At 37.0% G+C, this 24,284-nt stretch overlaps 1 protein-coding gene and 1 pseudogene across 2 annotated transcripts; one reads left to right on the forward strand and one right to left on the reverse strand.

Moving 5' to 3' along the window:
• Nucleotides 1-239: 239 nt before the first annotated feature.
• On the reverse strand, nt 240-20,877 carry SIKE1 (suppressor of IKBKE 1). Of its 2 annotated transcripts, none has more exons than XM_044672394.1 (5): nt 20,701-20,877; nt 20,421-20,526; nt 19,637-19,779; nt 18,409-18,522; nt 240-2,872 (listed from the first exon to the last, which is right to left on the reverse strand). In XM_044672394.1, exons 1-5 carry the CDS (start codon nt 20,857-20,859, stop codon nt 2,771-2,773), a joined length of 624 nt encoding a protein of 207 aa, XP_044528329.1. In that variant the 5' UTR covers nt 20,860-20,877; the 3' UTR covers nt 240-2,770. The 2 variants fall into 2 exon arrangements, with proteins under 2 accessions (XP_044528329.1, XP_044528331.1); XM_044672396.1 differs by having other exon boundaries at nt 20,686-20,877.
• Nucleotides 20,878-23,069: 2,192 nt separating this feature from the next.
• Nucleotides 23,070-23,933, forward strand: LOC123246724 (annotated as a pseudogene).
• Nucleotides 23,934-24,284: the final 351 nt, after the last annotated feature.

Below are 24,284 nucleotides of genomic sequence, written 5' to 3' on the forward strand. Positions count from 1 at the left end.
GACTATATTCAGGGGACAGCTGGGTGGCTCAGTGGATTGAGAGCCAGACCTAGAGACAGGAAATCTTAGGTTCGAATTTGGCCTTATACACTCTTCTGCCTTGGAACCAATACACAGTATTGATTCTAAGATGGAAGGTATGGGTTTAAAAAAAGAAAAGAGACTCTATAGTCAGATGTTTCAGGTAGTTACTTTGTGAGATAAGCAGTGAAGATCGTGTATTAACACTGAAGAAATAGTTCTCTTTTAAAAATTAATTTAATTAACAAAAAGTAACATTCATTTTTAATATAACTCATTTAGCTAGATACTTCTGGAGAATGGCTTTCCAATCACTCACTAATTGGTAAACTTAAAAAAATTTGACATACCATTTCACTTCCAGGAAATAAAACAGCAATTTGAGCATGGGATTATCAGAAAGGAGTAGATTTTCCTAAGCAAAAATTTTAGACAAACTTCCCAGTTGAATATAAAACAAAATCTGAGTCAGAATCATAAGAAGTGGCAAGCATTCAATGGCAGAAAAATCTTCATAGATACCCAATGAGGACTCTCATCTACCCCACATTTCTGTTTTATTTGCAAAGATATACTTCTTATTTTTTCCATTTGAACATCAATTTGCCATGAGGAGGTTGCCAAATGGTACCATCACTTCTACTTTCAACTGGCTTCATAATTGCCCCTTTTCACATGACATTAAAACCAACTTGCATATTAATATTTTTCATGTTTAAGAAACAGTACTGAAAGCACTGTAAATTACTTTCAATCAGAAACACATTTCAAACCTTTATTTCATTTTATTTTGTAAATGGGAGGGAGGATAAACCACTCACTGTACATATTTATTTAACCTGAGATGTAAAGAGATGTTTCAAATGGCTCCAGCAGTAGAAGGCAGATGATAGAGAATCCCAGTGTAATAAACACCATATTATGTACCTTAACCAGTCACTTGATTTTGTGCCAATGAACAACTCCATTAAAATGACTACAATCAGTTAAAAGAAAGACAAGGGGTACCTATTGGTATGACTCCAAGTGGCACTGATGGCATAACTTTAAGGCATAAAAGTTGGGGTAATAATTCATTTGCTTTTGGGGGAGAAGATATATATTTAGCACAAAGGGACAGGAGTGCTTTTTAAAAAATTGTATTCAAACACTGAATGGCCAGTTCTCAAATCATAAGTCTGTCCCTCTAAACACCATCCACTGGAAAAACCAACTGGCATCAGAAATATATGACTTCTGGGAGATAGTTTGATCTTGGAGCTGAAGGTAAAATGCTGTGAAAACAGCAATAAAATTCTTTGTGACTGTGCAAAAGAAACATCCCCAACCTCTTCACAATAAGCTCTCTTAGACAATGTATGTGCCTCCTTGCTGCAAAACTATGTTGAATATTTAGGAAGCATGGACTTCTTGTCCTGAACCTCAATACTGTTTGAATATTGCTTCCTAAAGGTAAGCTTGAAATCCCAAGAGTAATCTTGGATGGGGCAGGGGGAATGTGATAAGGAAGGTGGCAGCTACAGGATATTTACAAGAAATATGTTACCATGAAACTAACATATGTGGTAGAAGAATTTGTTTTTAAAACCAAAGAGTTTAAGCAACAATATCAAATGATATTCAAACTTAGAAACCAACAGGAGACCTTCAAGAAATGCTATCAAGCTAAACATTGTGCTAATAAGGTGTGTTCTTCATGGGCTGGATAAGTGTTTGGAACTGAAGTGGAAATCATCAATCTCCCCAATTGGGAATTTTGCTTTGTAATTTTTTCTCCACTGAACTTTTTGGGGAAAATATCAAGGTGAAATAGACAGTGCTGAAATATGAAGAAACAAACCCCTGCAATTCAAGGAAGAGGTGGGAACTTAAGCACCACACCTGTATTCAATTTATAAGAGACAAGGAAGCAATTAAAAATTGAAGGAAAGGAGGTTGAGGTACCTTAAAACTGGCTGGCTGACTTCCAACAAGACAAAAATTTGGGGCAGACAAAGTTGAAAAATATTCAGTTGCTAGGGAAAAAATACTTTAAGCCTTTGAATGAAATACAATGTGAAAAACAAGATTAAAAAAAGACATGGTTTTAGTCATATTACAATTTTACTATCTCTGACATCTTAGACTATAATTTTCAAGTATATTTTCTTGAGACTGGCTAAAATGAATGCTCTCAAAATAAGAGTGAGGACACTAGGTCACAAAGCCCCAATTCCTAGCACCAAAGAGTTTGAAAACATTAGAGAAATTGAATGATACTACAAATAGATAAACTGCTAGTTTTACTCTATATAAATGTATTATTCTGGCAAAATCGCCAAAATCTAGTTCCAAAACAAATAGCTCTGGGTTCCTTGTTTGGAATTCCATTTCACTATTAAACAAAATAAGTAGATGGCTCACAGTGAAATGTTCTACTTGTTGGAGTTATGAAAAAAAAACAAAACAAGATGGAAACATAGTTTGAATAAACTGAGGTCCCCAAAATAAAAAATTAAGCAGAAGTCATCTCCTGGAAAAAGAGTAGACAGTTCAATGAAAGTCAGGTATATACCCTCACTGACTCATCAGGAGAATGGTATTTGCAAGAAGCTGATCTTGACTAGCAAACAAGCTGCCACCTGGTACTTCTGGCCCCAAACAAACCTGAGGCAGGAAGATGACACTGAACAGACAACACAAAAGAGCAAATAACTACCAATTCCCTTCCCTGCAGGGTGCTCTCCAGCAGTTGTTCAAAAGGTGAGCATTATTTGGTGACTTGGGAAGCACTCTCCATTGAGTCTTCCTTCCTCACCTGGAGAGACTCACTACTGATGGACAACAGTTCCCGAAGCTCCTTGTTTTCAAGCTGCAAAACAAAAAGGCGTTTGGACATTTCATCTTTTGTTCCCCTGAAAAATATCACCAAACATAGTATTTGGGACCAAGGAATAGGAGACAAGACTTTTCATTTTGAAGAAAAAAATGGGCCCTGACCATGGACCAAACTTGAGACCTGAGGGATTGATGCATCCCAGGGAAAATTAGAAAATGATAATCCCTGTGAGTTTTTGCAATAGAATCTTGATCTTTTACTGTAAATACATGACTTGATTTATTGCAAAAATAATACTTATGTGCAATAGAAAATGAAAAATTAAGTGTCAAAAAATGTGAATTTATAAAAAAGTGATTTTAAAGAGTGGCCCTTATTTTGCCCTTCTAGTATGGGCAAGAGCACACTCTGCTTACCTCACAGTTTAAATGTTGATATTTCATTATAATTAGTTAGTTTCAAACTGAAATAATGCCTTTTTCTCCCCTTTTCTTTATGTGGTTCCCCTTCACCTTGATTTTACATCTGAGTTAGAAGGAGCCTTAGAGATCAGACAAATCCACTTGGCTAAACTCTTTAAACTGGCATTCAAGACATGCTATTACCACTTTATCTTTCCAGTCTTACCTCACAAAATTGCCTACCATAAATGCTATGTTCCAGCAAACATGTTTACTATGTTCCTATTCATGATCCCACAATACATGGCCTGAGATTTTTATCTCTATGTCTGTACAGTACCTAGAGCTGAAATAACTCTATTCATCTTGATGAAATTCTGTACATTTTTCAAGGTCCAACTCAAAGGCCATATTCTTCATGAAGGAGCTCCTGTATTTCCCAGTAAGAAATCATTCACCTTTCTTAGGATCACACAGAATCATAGGATTCCAGAGATAAGATTCTAATCCAACTCAATCCCAAATTCAGTAATTCAATTAGCAATTTTATTAAGTCCTTACTATGTGCAAAGTACTATGCTAAGCACAAGGGATACAAAGACAAAAGCACTGCTGTCCTTAAGTAAACTTACTTTGTTCTGGTGGAGAGGAGAGAACATGTATATCAAGAGAAATAATAAATAAATACAAACATGGAAGAAGGGAACTAACACTCGAGAGAATCAGGAGAGTATCCTTTATCCAACTTCTGTGTAAAGCTTTCCAAAGACAGGGAAACCACCTACTTGAGAAGTTCATTACACTCTGATTATAGGAATTTTCATTCTTCAATTCTAAGTTTACTCTGTGCACCTTTCCCCCAAGGCCAAAGAACAGTTAGCTTAATTCTCTCTTCCACCTAATAACTCTATGATTACTTAAAGGTAGTTGCCATGTTTCAGCCACATCTTTCCTTCTTCAGGTTAAATGTTCTCAGTTCTTTCAACCAGTCATCACAGGACAGAGTACTGGATTGCTGTCCTCTGGATGTGCTCCAGCTTGTCTGTCTTAAAATGGGCTATAAAGAACTGAACACAATACTCCAGATATAGCTTGACAAGTAGAGTAGAGCAGAATCATAGCCTCCTTATATGGCATTCTTTAAATATCTTTCTTCCTTTCCTTCCCGGTGTTCTCTGGCTCCCGGTCTGTGCTGGACATTTTTTCTCTACCTAAAGAATGTACTCTTAAGTTGTCCTACCTTTTTATCTTCTGACACTGCTCTCTCCTAGTTTCCTTTGACTGGAGTGATCCTTTTCTATGTTTCCTCTGCCCCCTCTCTTGGCAATCTCAACAGCTTCCATGGTTTCCATTTATCACTTCTACATACAGCCCCTCCTAAATCTATATATCCAATTCTAACCTCTCTCCAGAATTTCAGTCCCACATTGCTAGTTACTTGCTAAGCACCTTTACCTAGATGTCCCCATAACATCTTGAATTTAACTTGTCCAAAATAAAACTTGTTATGATCTTAAACTCCCCAATACCCTAAAATTTTATTTTTCTGTTCAGGCCATTGTCATCTACCCTGTGATGCTGGTTTTTAACCTCAGGCTATCCTAGGCCCTTCTTTCTTTTGTACTCCACAGAACCAATCAGTTGACCACTCTTATCAGTTCTATCTTTCTCTTGCCATTTCTTTTCTCCGGTAGTCTCTAACCTAATTCAGGCCTTCACTATCTCTCACCTGGACTATGGCAATAGCCTTTTAACTGGTATTCTAATGACTCATTTCTTCTTTTCATTCCATTCAGCATATAGCTGCCAAAAATCATCTTCCCTTTCTTGAAAAATGGAGCATTTGCCCATCTCCAGGTCTAGGTCTTGGATAACTCTGCAATCATTCTTACTAGTTCTTTCAGAACAGGGGGAATGGAATTCATCTGGGATAGGTGACCTGAATTCATTCCAAAGAGCAAGGTGCTCTCTATCTAGCTCCTTTATTTATATTAGTTATAAACTATTAGCCATCTTGTTCTTTACACTCATCAGCACAGAACATAGGGTAATAAGGACTGAACAGTTCTGATCTCTCTATCATAGTCTTTAACTGTACTGAGCAGCCATTTGCCCTAGACTTTTCTCTTTAATCCAATAGTTATTTAAAACAAAAACAAAACATTTTTCACATCCCTAGATTTCCTTGCCAGCCAGAACTTTTTTGAGCTTACTATACTTGTACCATGCTTTTGTATTTATACTTTGCTACCTGCCCTTGCTTCCATCTTCTAATCTATTTGAATCTTAAAAAAAAAAAAAAGTTGTTCTATATATCCAAGTCAGGATCTGCATATCTGTTTTGGTTTGTTTTGTTTTTTTTTTTAACCTTCATAATTTCATTCTTGAGTTTTCTATCTTCTCTTGTTCAACTTAGCCAAGAGAATTTTATTTCACTAAATCTTTCTTTCCTTTTGAAGCCCTTGAAATTTGCTCTGCCAAAATCTAGGAGGGGGAGGGGAGCATATTAGACTGTGTCCAGCTATTCTCTTCTCTATCACAGACATTTATTTAATGGTTACCTCCCCTATCCCCTAGGACCTATCACTTCTGTTCCAGAAACCAATTCCTCTCTGTTAATGAGAATCAAATGCTAAATAGAAATTCTACTTGTTGGTGTCTCCACCCTCTAAAGTATTAAATTACCATTAAAGCCAGTCAAAAAATATCGGTTGGTCTATACTTTTGGCATCACTACTATATTATGCCTTTGTGCTAGGTTTGTGATCTGTTTTCCAAATTCATCTATTTTCCTATTCTGTCCAGGAGATACTTTTATTTTTTAAAGTCATGTAAAATATATTTCCATATTAGCCATACTGAAAAAAAAGAATAAAATAAAAAGCAAGAAATTATGAAAGTGAAAAATGGTATGTTTCAACCTATACTCAGAATTCAGTGGTTCTTTCCCTAGAGGTGGATAGCATTTTTCATCATAAGTCCTTTGGAGATGTCTTGGATCATTGTATCGATCAGAGTAGCTAAGACTTTCACAGTTGATCATTATTACAATTGGTGGTTGTTCTTTGTATTCTTGAAGAGGACCAAAATGACATCATTGGTGATGTCTTTTGACTCCTTCCCCCCCAATAAGCAAGATTTAAGTGAGGTAGAATGGCACAAAGCTCTCAGCCCATTATAGATGGTATTGTGTATAATGTTCTAGTTCTGTTCAATTCACTTTGCATCAGTTGATTTAAGTCTTCTCAGGTTTTTCTGAAAAGATCTTGCTTGTCATTTCTTATAACACAATCATACATGTGAAAAACTTTAAAAAAATAATAATTTATTTTTAACCTTCATTAAAAAAAATTGACTTCTAAATTCTCTCCCTCCAATTCCCTTCACCCATTGAAAAGGCAAACAACATATCAATTATACATGTGAAAAGATGCAAAACATATTTCAATGCAAAACAAAAAGCAAGAAAAATAAAGTGAAAAAATAAAATACTTCAATCTGCACCCAAGAATTCATCAGTTCTCTCAGGAGGTAGATAGCATTTTTCATCATGGATCCTTTGGAATTGTGTTGGATCACTGTCTTGATCAGAGTAGCTAAGCCTTTCACATCTGTTCATCCTTACAGTATTACTGTTAGTATACACAATGTTCTTCTGGTTCTGTTCACTTCACTTTGCATCAGTTTATATGTCTTTCCAGGTTTTTCTGAAATGATTCTGCTTATCTTTTCTTATAGCACAATAGTATTCCATCATATGTGGTATACTCTAGATGACAATCCTGCTTTTGTTTCTGTTTCCATAATCTTTACCTACTCTACCTTATCTGCCTGATAAGCTTATTTTCTTTTGTAATGCTACCCACTTTCTTGGCAGGTATTCCTCTCCTTCCCTTTTAATCCCAAGTCTTTTATCTACCCAGTTGACTTTGAATAAGATATACCCTTCCACTACAAGTTTTTTGGTCTTGGGTCTTGATGATGATTCTGAGGCAAACCCAGCCTTCTTACATGAGGACCTACAGTTTTTTCTTTCTAACCTAAACTTTGTGCATGGTGTGTAGACATTTAGGGTATGGGCCTGGCCTTTTCTTGGATTATTATCTCTTGTGATTTTTATCTCCTGGGTGTTTCAGTTTTTATTCTTCCTCAATAACAGCCACACCCAACAGCAGAGGTGTCAAACTTCTTACCTCAAAACTCCCAAGGGCAGTATGAACCAGATTAAAACATAACTGGAAAATGTTTAACAAAATAAAAACGAACATAGATGATGTTAACTTGTGGTTTTTTAAGTATATATGCTTCTTGCAGGGTTTTCTAGTGGAGTCTGACACCATTGTTTTATGGTATCTAGCTTGGTGGTTATGTGTTGCACAGTTTTCTTCATCTTCTATCATTTTTAGTTCAGTTTTTAGGTTCATTCCTTTTCATAGCTACCCAAGTCCAAAATTTTTTAGACTGCACTCAAGGGCTGTACAACCTATAATCAAATTGCCTTTTTGTATTATATATCCCATAGCTATTCAACAGGAAATTAATGCTCTAATCAATTTAATCTATGAAAAATCTAAAATATTGAAAAGACACTGACTTTTATCATTTCTTTACCTTTTCTCTTGCCGTTTTCTCCACCTGGAATTTTATCCTCTCATCACTTCTTAGAAAAACTACCTATTCTATAAAGGTCAAATTTAGATTCTTACTCTTCTATGATCATCCCAGCCAGCTCTTCCTTCCTCTGCTCTCATTATAGCATTCAGTTTGTACCATTAAACATGGTCTTGTCATATAACTGCATTATTTTACATTACTTTCCTTTTCATAGTTTTTACTCCAGCCAAACAGGACTCCTCAGCCTCCTTCTGACTCCTCATTCAGATCCCACTTTCCTAGGCTCTGTATCTTTACCTATAAGTTCCCTACAGCTGAAATGCCCTCTCTTCTATCTCTGCTGAACTCATCTTTCCAGACCCATATCAAATGCCTTCTCTTTCATGACATTTTCTCTAAGGCACTTTGCTTTTATATGTGTGTTTTTAACATACATATGTAAAACACACAAACATATATATTTAAATATACACACATACACAAGAAACTTTTCTTCCTGGAAATTGATTGCTTTATCAAAGTTTTCATGATCTTTGATCAGAATCTTTATATTACCCAGCAATTCTGTAAATGTGAATAATACTATGTACCATTCCTTTGAATACATATATAAAAGGTACAAATTATGTCATATATATGTATACATACAAACACCTGTGTATATGTATGTATCCTACTTCAGATACACACTGACTATATGAATCTGAGCAAGTCACTTAACCTCAGTATTCCAGAGAACTCTAAATCTAAATTTCAGAAGTTGCCAACTTGCATTGGTAGTTTCCTCACTAGGGAGTTAACTATACTTCAACAGGGAGTGAAATCATGGGTCCAGTCCCCATCCCTATGTGTACGTACACATGACCACACACACAATTTTGTATGAAAGTTTAACCATAAAATTATATTGTGTGTGTATATATATTTTTGTGTATATTTTATGTAGTATATCTTCCCTATACAAGCTCTTTAAGGGCAAGGACTGCATCTTACTTAACCTGTATTCTCCCCTGAGAATACAGGCGCCATGAAATAGAGAAAAAGCTGGCCTTAGGGTTAGGATGACCTGAGTTAAGTCCTATCTTGAAGCATTTCATGTGACCTTGGATAATTCACTTAGAAAGTATCAGTGCCCAGACAACCCTTTGAATTTAAAAACTGTACAGTAGTTTCGAATATCAATTGATAAGAGGTCAATTCCTCACACTAGTGAACTTATAGATTTGAAGAAAAAAATCTTCCTTAGTGTAGAACTCTACTTATAAGAAATCCATAATAAATGACAGCCATACTAAATTTGGTGAATGTCTTACCTCTTCTCTTCTAGTTAGAACTTTTTGTTTTTGAATTTGTTAGAACTGCTCACTCATTGTATGGGCTCCTTGAAGGCAGGGATCATTTTTTGTTTTTATCTTTGTTTCTACTTTTGTTATATACTTATATTTGACAATATGTATATATTCAATAGGTCTGCAATCTCATCAACATGAGTACTCTCTCCAGTAAGGGAGACTGAACCCGTCCATACCTGTTTCTCCCTAACTCTTGTCCTTGTTCTCCAGATCACCTGACATTCCGTGGGGACTAGTGGAGCAAGTAAACTAGCTCTGCTCTTGCTCCATGACCTTACTTCCTTGTGTAGTCGGTACATTTCTGATATTTTCTACACAGCTTTTTGCTTAATTATGTCTATCCTACATCACTCCAATGCTATATGGAAAAGTATTAATTTTGATAACTGAAGTGATATTTCATGATTTGGGGTCATATGGTATCACCGGAAGAATACTGGTGTTAAAAAAGATAAGCATGGAGTTTGGCCCCATGGCATGTATGAGAAGGTATTACCTCTCTGTAAGTATAGAATGATGCAGATATTTTTGACATGCTAATTAGTTTTTACTCTTTTTTATTTGTTAAAAAGGATAACTTTCTGGGAGGAGGTAGGGAGAGAGCTCTGGGGAGATGTTAATAATGTAAAAACAAAAGATGTCAATAAATTTTATTTATTAAAAAGAAACGCATGGTATAAAATATAAGTGCTGTAAAAGCGTTGATAAGGGGTAGATCAATGAAGATTAGGGTAGTTAAGGAAAGCTTCATGAAGTAGACTGGTCCTTGAGGTATGGGTAAAACTTGAATAGGCATTCCAAGCAAAAGAAACAATATGAATAAAAGCACAAATGGGAATAAGCATGGCATGTTAAGTGAAACCAATATGACTACCATGTATGGTTTGCACTGTGAGAACAAGAAAATAATAGAATGAAGGTGGGATCAGATTATAAATGACTTTGAAAGAATAGAGTTTAGACATGATGAAAATGCTAAAGGTGATATAATAAAATAAAAAACAACTTTAGAAAGATTAGTCTGGAAGCAAATATATGAATGAATTGGAAAGAAGAGAAGTTGAAAACAGGAAGTACAACAGGAGGCACGAGGTGAAGTTAGCTTAGACCAGAATGGTGAGGTGAAAGTAATTGCTGTGAAAGACATTTTGAAGGCTGCACATGGTGGCTGACTAGATATGGTGGACTAAAGAATGAAGCACAAATTTAAAATTTGACAAAGCAGACTAGACTATAAGATCCTTGAAGACAACAGAGACTGCATCTTATACCTTTTTGTATATTAGCCCCAGCCTCATCCTTCATTTAGCAGCTCCTCAATAAATGCTAATGATAACAGCACCATTGACAGAAACAGGGACAATGCAAGGGGGAAGAGAGGAATAATTTCAGAGAAAAGACAATGACTGGTTTTGGGAAAGACTTTGAGGTGGGTACAGAACACCCAAGTGAAAACATCCAGGATAAGTTAAGAGGCGTGAGACTGGCAAGAATATGATGGTAGAACTTGCAGTAAAATTATAAAGTACTTTTCTTCAAAAAAATACAGAATTAGGAGATTAACTAGAATAACTTTTTTTTTATTAAATTCCAGATACTAACAAGGGCTTTCCTGTTCTAGAAAGTTATACTGCATACAGAAGTTGCTAGTTAAATGAGAGACAGTCTGACTACTAATGAAATCTCAATTACTGAATATTTTTACAGAAAATAGATTACTTTGAAAACAAACTGCTAAAATATTTCTAAATATAACATATAAAGTTCCTATTGTATCTGTCTTTAAAGAATAAGTGGCTCATTTTTAATAAGTATTTATCTACCAGAATAGAAATTTATAATAGAAATTTAGAAAACTAAATTTCAGCCCAGGTCTGGTTGTATTATTCCAAATTTTAAAAGTATATTCTAAATTAATAAGGTTTAGCTATGAAATTAAATGCAGATAATGTTCTTCAAACTGAGGATAACTCAATTCTTTGTCCTTCTAAGGAAAAAAAATGCAATTATCATGAAGTCAAGGGCTATATGATAGGTAAGAAGGAATATACTATAGACCTCAGAGCCAAGAGATTGAGACTAGGGCTGAAATCTGCTTATGACATACAATGGTTATGTAACCATGGAAAAGTCACTTAATGTCTCATTGTCCCCACCTGTCTACTACTTTGGGTTACAGAAGAGTTACTGATTTGTATTGGTAGAAGGTATTTCCTTAATAGGTATTCTCTATACAGGTTCAGAGCAAAACTCAAACCCCAAAACCTTTGCAGACAGGGGATTATGTAGATATACCCTGTTTTAAAAGATTTCACATGCCAAAATCTAAGGTTCTAGGGGAAAAAATTAGGTAGGTGATCTTAGCAGTATAACTAGCATTTATGCAGCACTTTAATATTTGCAAAACTTTATATTATCTGATTTTTGCCTCATAACACTGGAAAGTATGAGTTATTATGAATGCCAATTTATAGGAAACAGGCAAACAGAGGTTAAGTGACTTGCTCAGGGTCAGAAAGCTAGGAAGTGTCTGAAGTTGCATTTGAGTTCAATTCTTCCTGATTAGTAAGCTCAGTGATTTCTGTCCATTGTACCATCTAGATGCCCTTTTTATGACTAAGACATTTATAGCACTCTTTTCAGTAGTTAAACATATACTGTCTTAATATTCTTACTTATCTCTTTGTGGTGCATAAATTCCATCTTTTACCACCAGAGTAAAAGTTACGTGAAAACATAAGACTTAAACCTTATTATTGTTTATTATCAAATAAATAATTAACTGAATGAAAGTGAAAGAAATCAGCCCTTCTTCAAAATAGATGAACATCCTATCAAATGGAAACAGAGCTATTTAGAAATTCTTGAATGCTTGTCTGGGATCCCTAAATTCTATTCTACAAATCTCAAACAAGCCCATTTAGTGAGGACAGAAAGAGATAGTCTTAGCCTATGTCTACTTCTAGAAAATGTATTTATAGGGCTGCAGAGCCTCTGATAAACAAATTTCCCCAAACTGGCACAGTATTTGTATTTTGAGGATCACAGCACCGAAATGTTGCTACCAGACACTTGAGTGATGAATTTTCTTGAGTGAAGCACCATTGTGTACTTCTTCCCTAAGGAACAGCATCAGCAACGTGTCTTTTCTAGTTTTTCCTTCCCTGAAATATTCAGTGCAGCTCTTCTTACTATTTGTTAGGGTTCTTGGGCACTTTCAGTGATCACAAAAGTTTTCTTGCACATAGCAACTTCCCTCTTGTGATCAAAACTCACTTTGTGCTAAGCAGTCCTAATAGCTATGCCAAAAGGAGCATTCTAGTAAGAGATTTCTATTAATCTAATTGGCAGGAACAGAGACAAAAAAAGAAAATGGATAGGAAATTTGAAAGCAGAATTAACTGTGCTCTTTTGTAGGAATTATTAATTTCAATCATGAAATCTCCTAAAGGGATCTTCTTCCTAGGCATCACTTAAGCCTCAAGAGCCTTGAGAACTGCTTAAGTCAGCTTTTATTTAAAAATATTGTTTTTTTTTAATATTTATTTTAATAACACATGATTAAGAGGTTTCTTGCATTCCAAAGTGTTATTTATTTAGACTCAGGGTCTATGTTCCAGCCAAACTGAACTACTTCATCTTCACTGAATAAGATATTCCACCTTTCATTTCCATATGTATAAGTAAGTCATCATCTAACTTAAAATGCATCTCTTTCAGAATTCATAGTTTTCTTCAAGGCTCAACCTCCTCTGTGGAAACCTTTACCAATCTTCACTACAAACTATTCGTATTCTTTCTCTTCCTCTCCAGATATTCCTATAACTCTTTCTCTGAACTCTCTTTTGCTTCCTTTCCTCCCTATCCTCAATTATATTTGTATGTTAATGTTATCATCCTAGTATAACTTACTATATAGGTATTGTTTCCACCTTAGTCATAAAATGATGTAACCAAGCCCCATAGTGTTCAGAAACCCACAGCTGGCCCACCACTCCATCCAAAAACATAGTGGAGGCAGAGTTTACACACTCTAATTCAGGAACTAAGCGCAAGAGAGATGAATAAAGCAAAAAAAGATAACTATAAAATAACCAGTTTGTCCTGGTTGGATTTTAGAGTAATCTAAAAACAACCAAAAGCAGAGACTAAAAACTAAAAATTTTATGGCACTGCTTTCTCCTGGTTCTCTTATCTGCCTGAACACTTGACTACATGAATACCCAGAAGAAATAGATAAAAAATTAAAAATTTTTGAGGAAAAAACTGGAATAACTTAGGAAATAAAATGATAAACTTTATTCAAGTAACAGACAGTACAAACAGAAATCAATATCTATAGCAAGAAATATTTAGGCAAAATTAATAGACTGAAAAAATAAGAAAATCAAAGCCATTATTAAAAAAAAGAAACCTGAATATTTCATTTCAAGAAATCATAAGTGAACACTGATCAGATCTATTAGAATCAGACAACGGAGTGAAATATAGAAAGAACATATCAGTCACCTCCTTAAGGAAACTGAAAAAGAAAAGTCCTAGGAATATCAAAGATAAAATCCAAAGGTTCCACACCAAAGGAAAAATACTACTTGCATACAGAAAGAAGTTTCAGTATTAAGAATGTCAGGATCACACAAGACTCAGAAACTTCTTCTAAAAATAAGGAAAGACATATTCCAAAAGGCAAAATATATAAATTTACAAGCAAAAGTAACTTATTCTACCTAACTGTATAATCCAATAGAGGGAAAAGTAAAGTTTTAATAGAAAAGAATTCTTCAAAACATTTCTGATGAACAGATCAGAGTCTAAGTGGGAACTTAAAAATGTAAACACAAGAGTCAAGAGAAACCCAGAAAGGTGAATTTCTTTAAGCAGTTACAAGTGATTGTATGAAGATGGGTTTATTCCCCCTTCCCCATATTAAAATGTAAGAACTACAAGTGTCTTTGACTACCTTAATGCCTTAAGAGTATTAAAGGAGTTAGATAAAAAAAAAAAAAAAGAACCTGGGATTAGACTGGTCTAATTCTGAGGGAATAAGAGGGGAAAGAAGGGAAAGTAAAAAAGAATACTTTAGTGTAGAAAGAAGGGGTGGAACTTATTTCTCATAATTGGGATATGTAAAGAGTATTAAAAAAGGGAAGAGTGGGAGGAATGGACATTAGGTGACCCTTACTCTTATCTGAATGGGACAAAGAAATAGGGAAAAATAAAGTGAAGTAGGGGAGAGGCATGCTTCAGAGGAAGAGTAAAAAATAAAATATATATTTTTTGATCAATAAAGATCCCCCATCCCCTATCCTGGCCAATGGAAGTATAAAGGGAGAATAAAAGAGGCCCAGAACACATCCTTATGGGGGCATTCGGGTTTTGTGACTGAGACTTGGATGAAGATCCAGAAAAGGCAACTGAGAAGTGTCAGGCAGGTAAGAGAACCAGGAGAAAGCAGTGTCATAAAAACCAAAAAGGTAAAGAGTATCCAGAAGGGGGTGTTTGAAAGTGCCAAAGGATTCACAAAGATCAAAAAGGACGAAGATATTTAAAAGACCATTAGATTTGGTAAAAGGGATCATCAGTAACTTTGTAGGGAACAATTTCAGTTGAATGACGAATTGGGATTATAGAGGGAGTAAGGGGAGAGGAAGTGGAGATAGTGAGTGTAGATAGCTTTAGTTTGTTCTTTAATGTCTCATGGAGTCATTAGCTTCCACTTTACTATTTTAATTTTAAAGTTACTATTTTCTTCAGTGAGCTTTTCTGCCTTTTTCCAGTTGGCTAATTCTGCTTTTTAAGGTATTTTCTTCAGCATTTTTTTGTGTGTGACATTTTTACAAAGCTGTTAATTCTTTTTTCATAATTTTCTTTATTTGCATTAGCACTCCTCTCTCCTCTGGAATTGCAATAAGGACCCCTGCTCTCTTGCAACTGAAAGTTCTGTCCACCCACAGAACTCTGAAACTAAAACTAGGTAACAGTAATGGGGTTGCTAAACCGCTCCTAATTCTGCACTCAATGCCTTCACAGGGGTTCCCTGTAATCTTTCTGTTTTAGGCTGCAAAAATGTCTCACTCTGACCTTTTGGTTGGCTGTGCCATTTAGGATTTGATTTGATGCATTATTTTAGAGTCATTTGGAAAGGAATATTGGGAGAGTTCAGTTTGGATGCTGCCTCTACTCTGCTATTGGCTCTGCCTTCTGTAGATAGCTTTCTCAAAGAGCTTAGCTCACAAGGAGGCAGAAATATATAGGAAGATAGCTAGCAGGAATAGTAGGATAGAAAAGGATAGAAGAGACCTGGACATGTTTGTGGGCAGCAAAGCCAATAAATAGGAAGAGATTCAAGATTAGAAAGTGGAGATACTAAAAGAAGCAATCTACTGAGGAAGATGAGAAGGGATCAAGGACACATATAAAGGGGTTTGTCTTGGTTCTAAGCCTTTATTCCAGTTGTTGAGGAGAAGGTAGGGGAATACAACTGAGTGATGTCAGGTAAGACAGGAAGGAGGAGCTCTGAGTGAATGCCTCAAATTTTTTTTTGGAGAAATACGAGACAAGGTTCTCAGTCTAGAAAAGGACTAGATCGTACTGGAGGTCTGAGGAAGGAAGAAAAAGTTTGGAAACGCCATGGCAGTGAGTGGGACAGTGAATCAACCAGGGAAGTGTAAAAGGATTGTCTTGCTATAGAGAGCACAGTTAAGAACCAATAACATATTTGTAGTGGATCCAATCAGCACAGTGTTAATTCTTATCTAGCTCCATTAAGCAGTATGTGATCAAGAATAAAAGAGGTGATGGTGAGAGCAATACAAAGTTAGAGATCAATGATGGGGCAAGGATTTGAAAAAAGAGGTTTTTTCCCCTAGCTTTTTTATTTTAGATTTCAAAGAATGTTGCTTATACCAACAAGTTTGTATTTGCCTAAAAGTGCAGCGGGGCTGGAAAGTGACAGTAAATGAAGTAAAAATTTGAGTAGTGTCTTTTTTCTTAAAAGAAAAAAACTATACAATGGTTAACCAACATTTAAATAGAGTAACTTTTTTTTTTTAAACCCTTACCTTCCTTCTTGGAGTCAATACTGCGTATTGGCTCCAAGGCAGAAGAGTGGCAAGAGCTAGGCAATGAGGGTTAAGTGACTTGCCCAGGGTCACACAGCTAGGAAGTGTCTGAGGCCAGATTTGAACCTAAAACCTCCTGTCTCTAGGTCTAGCTCTCAATCCACTGAACCACCTAACTGCCTCCTAAATAGAGTTACTTTTAAAACAGCTCATGCGTTAACAAGAGATTGCAATAAAACAAGAGATTTGCAAAGAAATCCAAAGAAAGGAGAAATAGGCTACATTTTAAAGTATGGTATAGAACTTGTTAGAAGCTATTTTAGCAAATGGTATGAAATTGGGTTACCCTTTCATATACTAGCCTCTTTCTCTGTTCTGTCATGTATATTTAAATGCACTTTTTTTTTTTTTTGGTAAAAGGAAAGTTTAAGCTTAGAATTTAAAAAAAATTTTTAAAGAAGAATAACAAGAACATAAAAAAATGGAAACAATGCTGCCTGCTGCCAAATTATATTATCTTATTATAGCCCACAAGCAGTTTTTTACTGAGGAGGAGACAGTGGGTCTGGAATTCTATATATATAATGTCAGACTTTTTCTGATAAGATGGTCAGTTTTGCTAGGCTGTTTTTTTCTTTAAAAAAATTCTTTGTTATAAACATTGCTTATGGGAGGGGAGAAGGAACATGTTGAAAAATATCAATGATATAAAAAAGGATATCAATAAGATGTTTTTAAAAGAAAAATAGAAAGACATGATGAAATTCTTTTTACTTTCTATTTCTAGCAATCATTGATTGTAGCATGTTTCCTGTATTTGCTCATGAGTTCCACAGCATCCTTTTCTACTTCTAGAATGAAATATTTTCATGCTCAGTCAAGATCACAAATTTAAATTTTACTTTTACCTCTAAAAAAAGGGAACTATCTTATACTATATTCCACTCCATGACAAATAATACTGTTATTCTGAAGTGCAAATGTATTAGCTTTTCCAGCTAAAATGAGTGATTCCTCAAAAACAAGAAAAAAATATTTTTTTAACACTCTTCTAGCTTAGTAAACAGTCAAAGGTTTACTGAATACTTTCCATGGTCCAACACTGAATATTCTATAGAATATATAAAAAGAAAACACTTCTTGAATGAATATAATGAGATCTCAGAGAAGAACTTAAAGTAACTCTATAACTCTTACCTCTATAAGTAAGGAGGAAGGAGAATGTTTTAATTTGAAAATAATTCAATTTAATTCATTTTAAATGCCTAATATATGGAAGGTATTGTTGACACAAAGATAAAAATGAAACAATACTTGCCCTCAAGGAATTTACATTCCACTAGAGATTCAAAATTCATAATAGAAAAGACAAAGCAGTTTCAAGAAAGAGTGCCAATTACAAATGTGATTAGGAAATGTGTCATGAAGGTAACACCTTGAGCTTTGATAGAAGATAGAGATTGAGATCAAGATGAGGAAGGAATATATTCCAGATGAGATGGGATCACTTGTAGGAGTTGGAACATAAGGAATAGCTAGAAGGGTAGCCTGATGGGAACAGAGTGTGAAATAAAATTAGAAAGGTAGTTAATGTTAGCTATAAAATTCTTTAAATGCCAAAAAGAAGAGCATGTGTAAGAGGAAACAGGGAGCCATCAAAGATTTTTGAGTAAGGCCTAGGTGATTAGTGAGAATATAGCCTGGAGGTAGGATTATCAATTAGGAGGCTATTATAATAGTTTATTAGAGGGAGAAATGGGGACAGATGCAAGAGATATTACAGTGTTTGGCCACCATGAATCCCGGATTAATAATAGGGAAGAGATGGTAAAAAGAGGCAAGGAGAATCAGCAAGAAAGTCATTTTCTCCAAAATTGAGAACATGTTAAGTAACAGAAAGGATAGTAGTACCCTCAGCAGAAACCAGGTACTTTGGTGGCGAATGGATTTCTGGGGAAAAGATAGTTGGACATGTTGAATTTGAGATGCCCAAGGGACAACGAAGTGGAGACATCCAACAGGAAGTAAGCAATATAGAGTTTTAGGGTTGGATATATAGATTTGAAAGTCATTTGCAGAGATCATCACTAAGGTGTCTGAAAGATGATATACTTTTCCAATAACAAAAATAACATTCTTACCTCTAGTTGGGCTAGTTTTTCCCGAATCTTACAAAACTGGTCGTCATCCACCTGAACAGCTTTCCTCATCACTTCTCCCATTTCACAGATTCTATCAATCTGACTTTCAATTTCCTATTAAGACATTAAGTATATTAATTCTGCACTTCCCTGAAGAAAACAAACAAGCCAAAAAGTAAAGTGCTTATGGGAAGATTCAAGCAGCATGAGGACCAATCAATCAAAAATTTCACTCCCACATCCCACAATTGCAGAACTTCTCATTTTTAGAAGCCCGTCTCTCCTGTCTATCTCTTCTTGTTTCCTGGCCCTGGGTACTTCAAGGGATCTGTCTCTGTCTCATACTATATTGAACTCTATGTCAAATGCTTTTAGAGTGAAGTTCCAATGTATTGGCTTTCTCCAGTAAAATGATAAATTCAAGTGCTTGAACAGCACTCCTATTTTTTTTTTTTGTTCTTATCTACCATGGCCAAACACTGTATATTCTATAGGAACTAAAAAAACCAGAAAAGCTTTTTGAATGAATATAGCAAGAAGTCTTAGAAACATTTGCTATTGCTTAGTATAAACTAAATGCACAGCTCTAACCTGTATAAACAGTCCAGAAGTGCTCAATATTTCTGCTATTGATTCTTCTCTTTCATTCACTACTCTTTTTTGTTACAGAATCATAACAAAAACAGAATTCCAATCAAGACTATTATTGGGGGTGGCTAAGTACCTCAATGGATTGAGAGTCAGGCCCAGAAACGGGAGGTCCTGGGTTCAAATCTGAACTTAGACACTTCCTAGCTGTGTAATCCTGGGCAAATGACTTGACTCCCTTTACCTAGCCCTTACCACTCTTCTGCCCAAGACAGAAGGTAAGGGTTAAAACACACACACACACACACACACACACACACACACACACACACACACANGTAAGGGTTAACACACACACACACACACACACACACACACACACACACACACACACACACACACACACACATTTATATATATGTATAAATATACACAGTAACAATAAGCTGATAAACATGAAAAGAAAAAAAACAATTGGGGGGGGAATCCTACTATTTCTGCTTAATTCTCATCCTTTACATTTCTCTCTCTTTCTGAACTAAACTCCCTGAGTAAATTCTCTACAAAGCAAGAAATTTATAAAAACAATTTCTAGGCTTAATTCAACAAATATAACAAATATAATTGGGAAACTTCTTACTAAAGAGTGAGATTGGTGAGCTTTCAAGACTGGTTCGGCATCCTCTGCTTTTTTAGCAATCATTAATTGTAGCATTTGTTTCCTGTACTTGCTCATGATGAGTTCCAAAGCATCCTGGTGTTCCTCCAAGGAAATCCATAACTCTATCAAAGAATAAGTGAAAATAAACTGGCAGTGATATCTGAGACAGTGTTAACCCTCCCCCCCACCTCATCTGATACTGAAACACTTGCCAAAATATTTACACTTACTAATGGTACCTATAATTTTAGAAACTGTGCTGCTAGCCAATGTTTCATTCATTACAAATCAGTCTTTGATTCCTGTTCAGCAGAATTCAATACTAATATATCACCCTCTCCTCCCACATTTAAATTCAAGTAAATTTGAGTAGCATTTTAAGGATGTCATCAGATCCCAGTCTGTAAGTCACTGCTTTAGAACATCAAACTAAACCCATCTGAAAGTCCTCAGCAGAAAGAACCCATATCTGTTAAATATGATTATGACAATCTTATAATAATCATAGGATAAAGAAAGACTTCAATTGCATGTACTGAATTTAATTAAAACGTCTCAATAATCTACGACAAAACTGAAAAGGGCATCTATTAATTTGTCCTACTTTCCATATACTTATTAAAAGTCACCAATTCAGAGGTACTACACTATATTCTCATTTATTCCTTGTAGGAGGAAAAGCCTAACTAGCCTAAACTATCGGTTCGGAAAGCAAGGTCTTTTGGGGAAGAAATTGGGAATGACCTCCGGTCGCTAAACTGACCTCGGTTCTCCTGCTGCAAATCTCTAATCTGCGTGTTCTCTTGAGACAGCAGGATGTGCGGTTTGTATTTGGACACGTCCTTCAGGTCCGCGGCATCCTCTTGATACTGGTTAAACAGACAGACAGACCAACCGCCACCAAAGTCAAACTACAGCGGAAGATCGGGCGGGACCGGCGCGGCGTCCCGGCCACAGGGAGAAAAAAGAAGCCCTCCTCCTCCCGGCCCCCAGATTTTCACCTCGCCCCCGGGCCTAGGGCGCCCCGCACGGCCCCGCCTGACCTGGTCGGGCAGGACGGCGCCCGCCTCCCTCATCGCAGCTACCCGCCGGTGCAGGGCAGTTGACTGATCCACCAGGGACTCGGCGGCGGCGTCGTGCTCTCGCAGCCGCTCCAGCAGCGTCTTCGCATCCGTCAGGATTTTCTCGATGGTGCAGCTCATAACGGAGGGAGGACCGGGGCGAAGCGGGATCCGCAGCGGCACTCGTCACCGACTCCTACGCCGCCGGTTCCGGGTCTTCGCCCACGGCGACTGACGTCACTTCCGTAAACGAAAATCCTACCTTGCCATTTCCGATCGCCGCAGGCGAGTATTCCCCGGGCTCCACCGAGTGCCTGAGCCTTGCGCCTGCGCATGGCATTCCTGCCCGGGCGCTGACCCTTGTTTCCTAGAAACCGGCTCTCCCTTTTGAGGTGAGGGGGGGAGGAGGCGGAGCCTAATAGCATAGGGCAGGGGAAGAGCTTTTTGGGCGTGACCTTGGGCAAGTCTTAACTTCCTCAACCTCAGTTTCTTTAAAAATAAAATGAACTTCCTTCTATCGCATACTCTCTTGTGATTCTCAAAGGCCCTACTGAAGGACCTTGGAAACCCTAAAGTTAAATGCAAATCATTATTATCATTATTATTATTGTTACTACTAGTATTACTACTAGAGTTTTTAGCCTTTGCTACTTTAGTTATATATGCATTTTTATATAGCCACGACTTCATGCTTGCCCAAGTTTCTTTTATTTTACTATACCACCGACCTCACAGGGTTCTTATGAGAATCAAATAAAATTATATATGTAAAGCACTTTGCAAACCATATAGTTTTGTGTAAATGCTGGTTACTATTATTATTGTAGAGCATGTGTTCATAACTTCAGCTCCCCGGAATTGGTCTGTAAATAATAGATTTTAAACTTGGAAGGGAAAAATTACATTTTTATTTCAATATAATTGGTTTCCTTTGTGATTTATATATTTGAAAACATTATTCTGAGAAGGGGCCCATAGGTGTCACTAGACTGGCAAAGAAGTTCATGACACAAAATAGTAAAGTTTAGAACCCTCCTTATAAGTTTAGAAACTGTTAGCCAGTTGGACCCTGCATTACAAATCAAAGTATCTCATAGTCCTATTCAGCAAAAATGTGTGATTCTGTATGACATACACACATATATGTATATATAGTTTTATAATTCCTCTAAATTTAGGTCAACAGTTCTGATTTTGACTATTTATATAGTGTGTCATTTGAAATTGTTGTAAGCCCTGGAAGACTACAACTCCCAGGGCTCTCTGCTACAACTTCCCCCGACACCTCCCACTTCTTTTGTGGGAGATGTCAGAGAAAGTATAAAAGAGAGAGTTTGGCATCTTTTTTCTCTCTCTACCCTGGAGGGTCTGCTCTCCAGCCCAGAGGCTCTCAGGATCCTGAGCGCTCACTCTCTCTCTCTCTCTCTCTCTCTCTCTCTCTCTCTCTCTCTCTCTCTCTCTCTCTCTTTCTCTCTCTCTCTCTCTCCCCCCCCCCCCCCCGCCTTTTTCCCTTTCTATCTACCTCCTAGTTTTTCCTAGATTTTCCCTTTCCTAATTTAAATAAAACCCAGCTATTCTAAACCCTAAAGTTGCTCTCTGATCTTTTATTTGAGCCCCTGAAGAGCTCTGGTCATTTTCCCCCTGCTGGGGCTGGGGACCCCTGCCTTCTTTTCCTTTACCTTCCTCTCCCCTTTCGCCCATTCCTCCGATCCTCCTACCGTCGTCCCTTCACCCACTTCACAGTTTATGGCAACCTTCGGATGGGACCTGAGTCAATGGCTTCTTTTAAGTCACAGTCTAGCCTCTTAATGATCAAATTGGCTCTTTGGGCTGCTGAGAGCTATGGAAGCTCATCATGGGAAGTCTTGACATGGGCATTGTGCAGAGATGGCAGGGACCCTGTACCCCTTGACTCTGGCAGGCTGTGAGCAGGGGAATTCCCTTCCCCCTTCCTGCCCTTGAGACCCCCAAGGCAAGGACCATTGTCCTGGGAATTCCTTTGAGTTGAAATAGGCAAAGAGATACACCTCCTGGACACACCCGGACAGTCTAGGCCCTGAGGGTCTAGGACTGACCCTGCACCAACTCCCTGCCTGAGTGCAGGGAGTCACGTACACACTACCAGAAAGGATACAAAAGGGCGAGAACTGGGGGACTCGGAGAGGGCCTCCCATGGCTGCTCCTCATGCTGTCTTGCTGGCCATTAATCCTATCGTACTAATAAATCTTTCTTTTTTACTTTTAAGCTAAGTTTGGAGTCCTCTCATTCTTGAGAATGGTTTCCTTCCCGAACCCAGGGGTTCACTAATTTGCTCCCCTATAACAGTCTGAGCTTTGAGCTTTGAGACACCATGGGTGAGAGTCTAAGGAGCCATTCTGAGCATCTGGACATATTATAGACTGCCTGGTTTTGAAGGATCCAAGTACCAAATGTTCCAGGGGATTTGGTTTTGTTACCTATGCCACAGTGGAAGAGGGAGGTGCAGCCATGAATTCAAGACCTCCCAACGTTGATAGCAGAGTTATTGAACCAAAGAGAACTATTTCCAGAGACGAATCTCAAAAACCAAGTGCCCACTAACTGAGACTCTGAGGATATTACTTAAGACCACTTTGAACAACATGGAAAAATTGAAGTGACTGAAATCATAATGAACTGAACAGTGGCAAAAAAAAATGGGCTGTGACTTTTGATGACCATGACTGTCCATAAGATTGTCATTCAAAAATACCTTCCGATAAATAGCCACAACTGTGAAATAAGGAAACCCTTGTTTAAGCAAGGAATGACCTATGCTTTGTCTAGTCAGAGAGGCTAAAATGATTCTGGAAACTTTGGTGATGGCTGTGGAAGTGGCCTTGGCAGGAATGATAACTTGAGCTGTGGTGGGAACTTCAGTGGTTGTAGTGGTTTGGGCAGCAGTCATGGTGGAGAAGGATATGGTAGAAGTGGAGATGGCTACAATGGATTTGGCAATGATAGAAGCAACTTTGGAGGTGGTAGAAGCCGCAATGATTTTGACAACTATAACAACCAGTCTTCAAACTATGGTCCAATGAAGGGAGGAAACATTGGAGGCAGGAGCTCAGGTCCTTATGGTGGGGGTCAATATTTTGCCAAACCATGTAACCAAGGTAGCTATGGTGCTTCCAATAGTAGCAGTAGTTAAGGCAGTGGCAGAAGATTTTATTTACTGTTAGAAAATCAATCTTAGCAGGAGAGGAAAGCCAGAGAAATGACAGGGAAGCTGTGGATTCCAACAGATTTGTAAACTCAGCCAAGCATGGTGTTTATGGCAGGGCCTAGCTGCTATAAGAAGACATGTTTTAGACAATACTTTTTGTGTGTGAGTGGGACTGTATTTATGACAAATTGTATAATGGGTTGTTTTATTTTTTTGTTCTGTGGAAAGTATAAAGCATTCAAACACAGGGTTTTAGTTAGGGGTTTTTTTTGCACCCATGCTGTTGATTGCTAAATGTAATAGTTTGATCATGATGCTGAATTAATGAGTCTTTTAAAAAAAATTAGGAATGAATATTATTTTATCAATGGAAATGACACT

This window comes from Gracilinanus agilis, chromosome 4, assembly GCF_016433145.1.
Source record: "Gracilinanus agilis isolate LMUSP501 chromosome 4, AgileGrace, whole genome shotgun sequence".
Lineage (NCBI taxonomy): Eukaryota > Metazoa > Chordata > Mammalia > Didelphimorphia > Didelphidae > Gracilinanus > Gracilinanus agilis.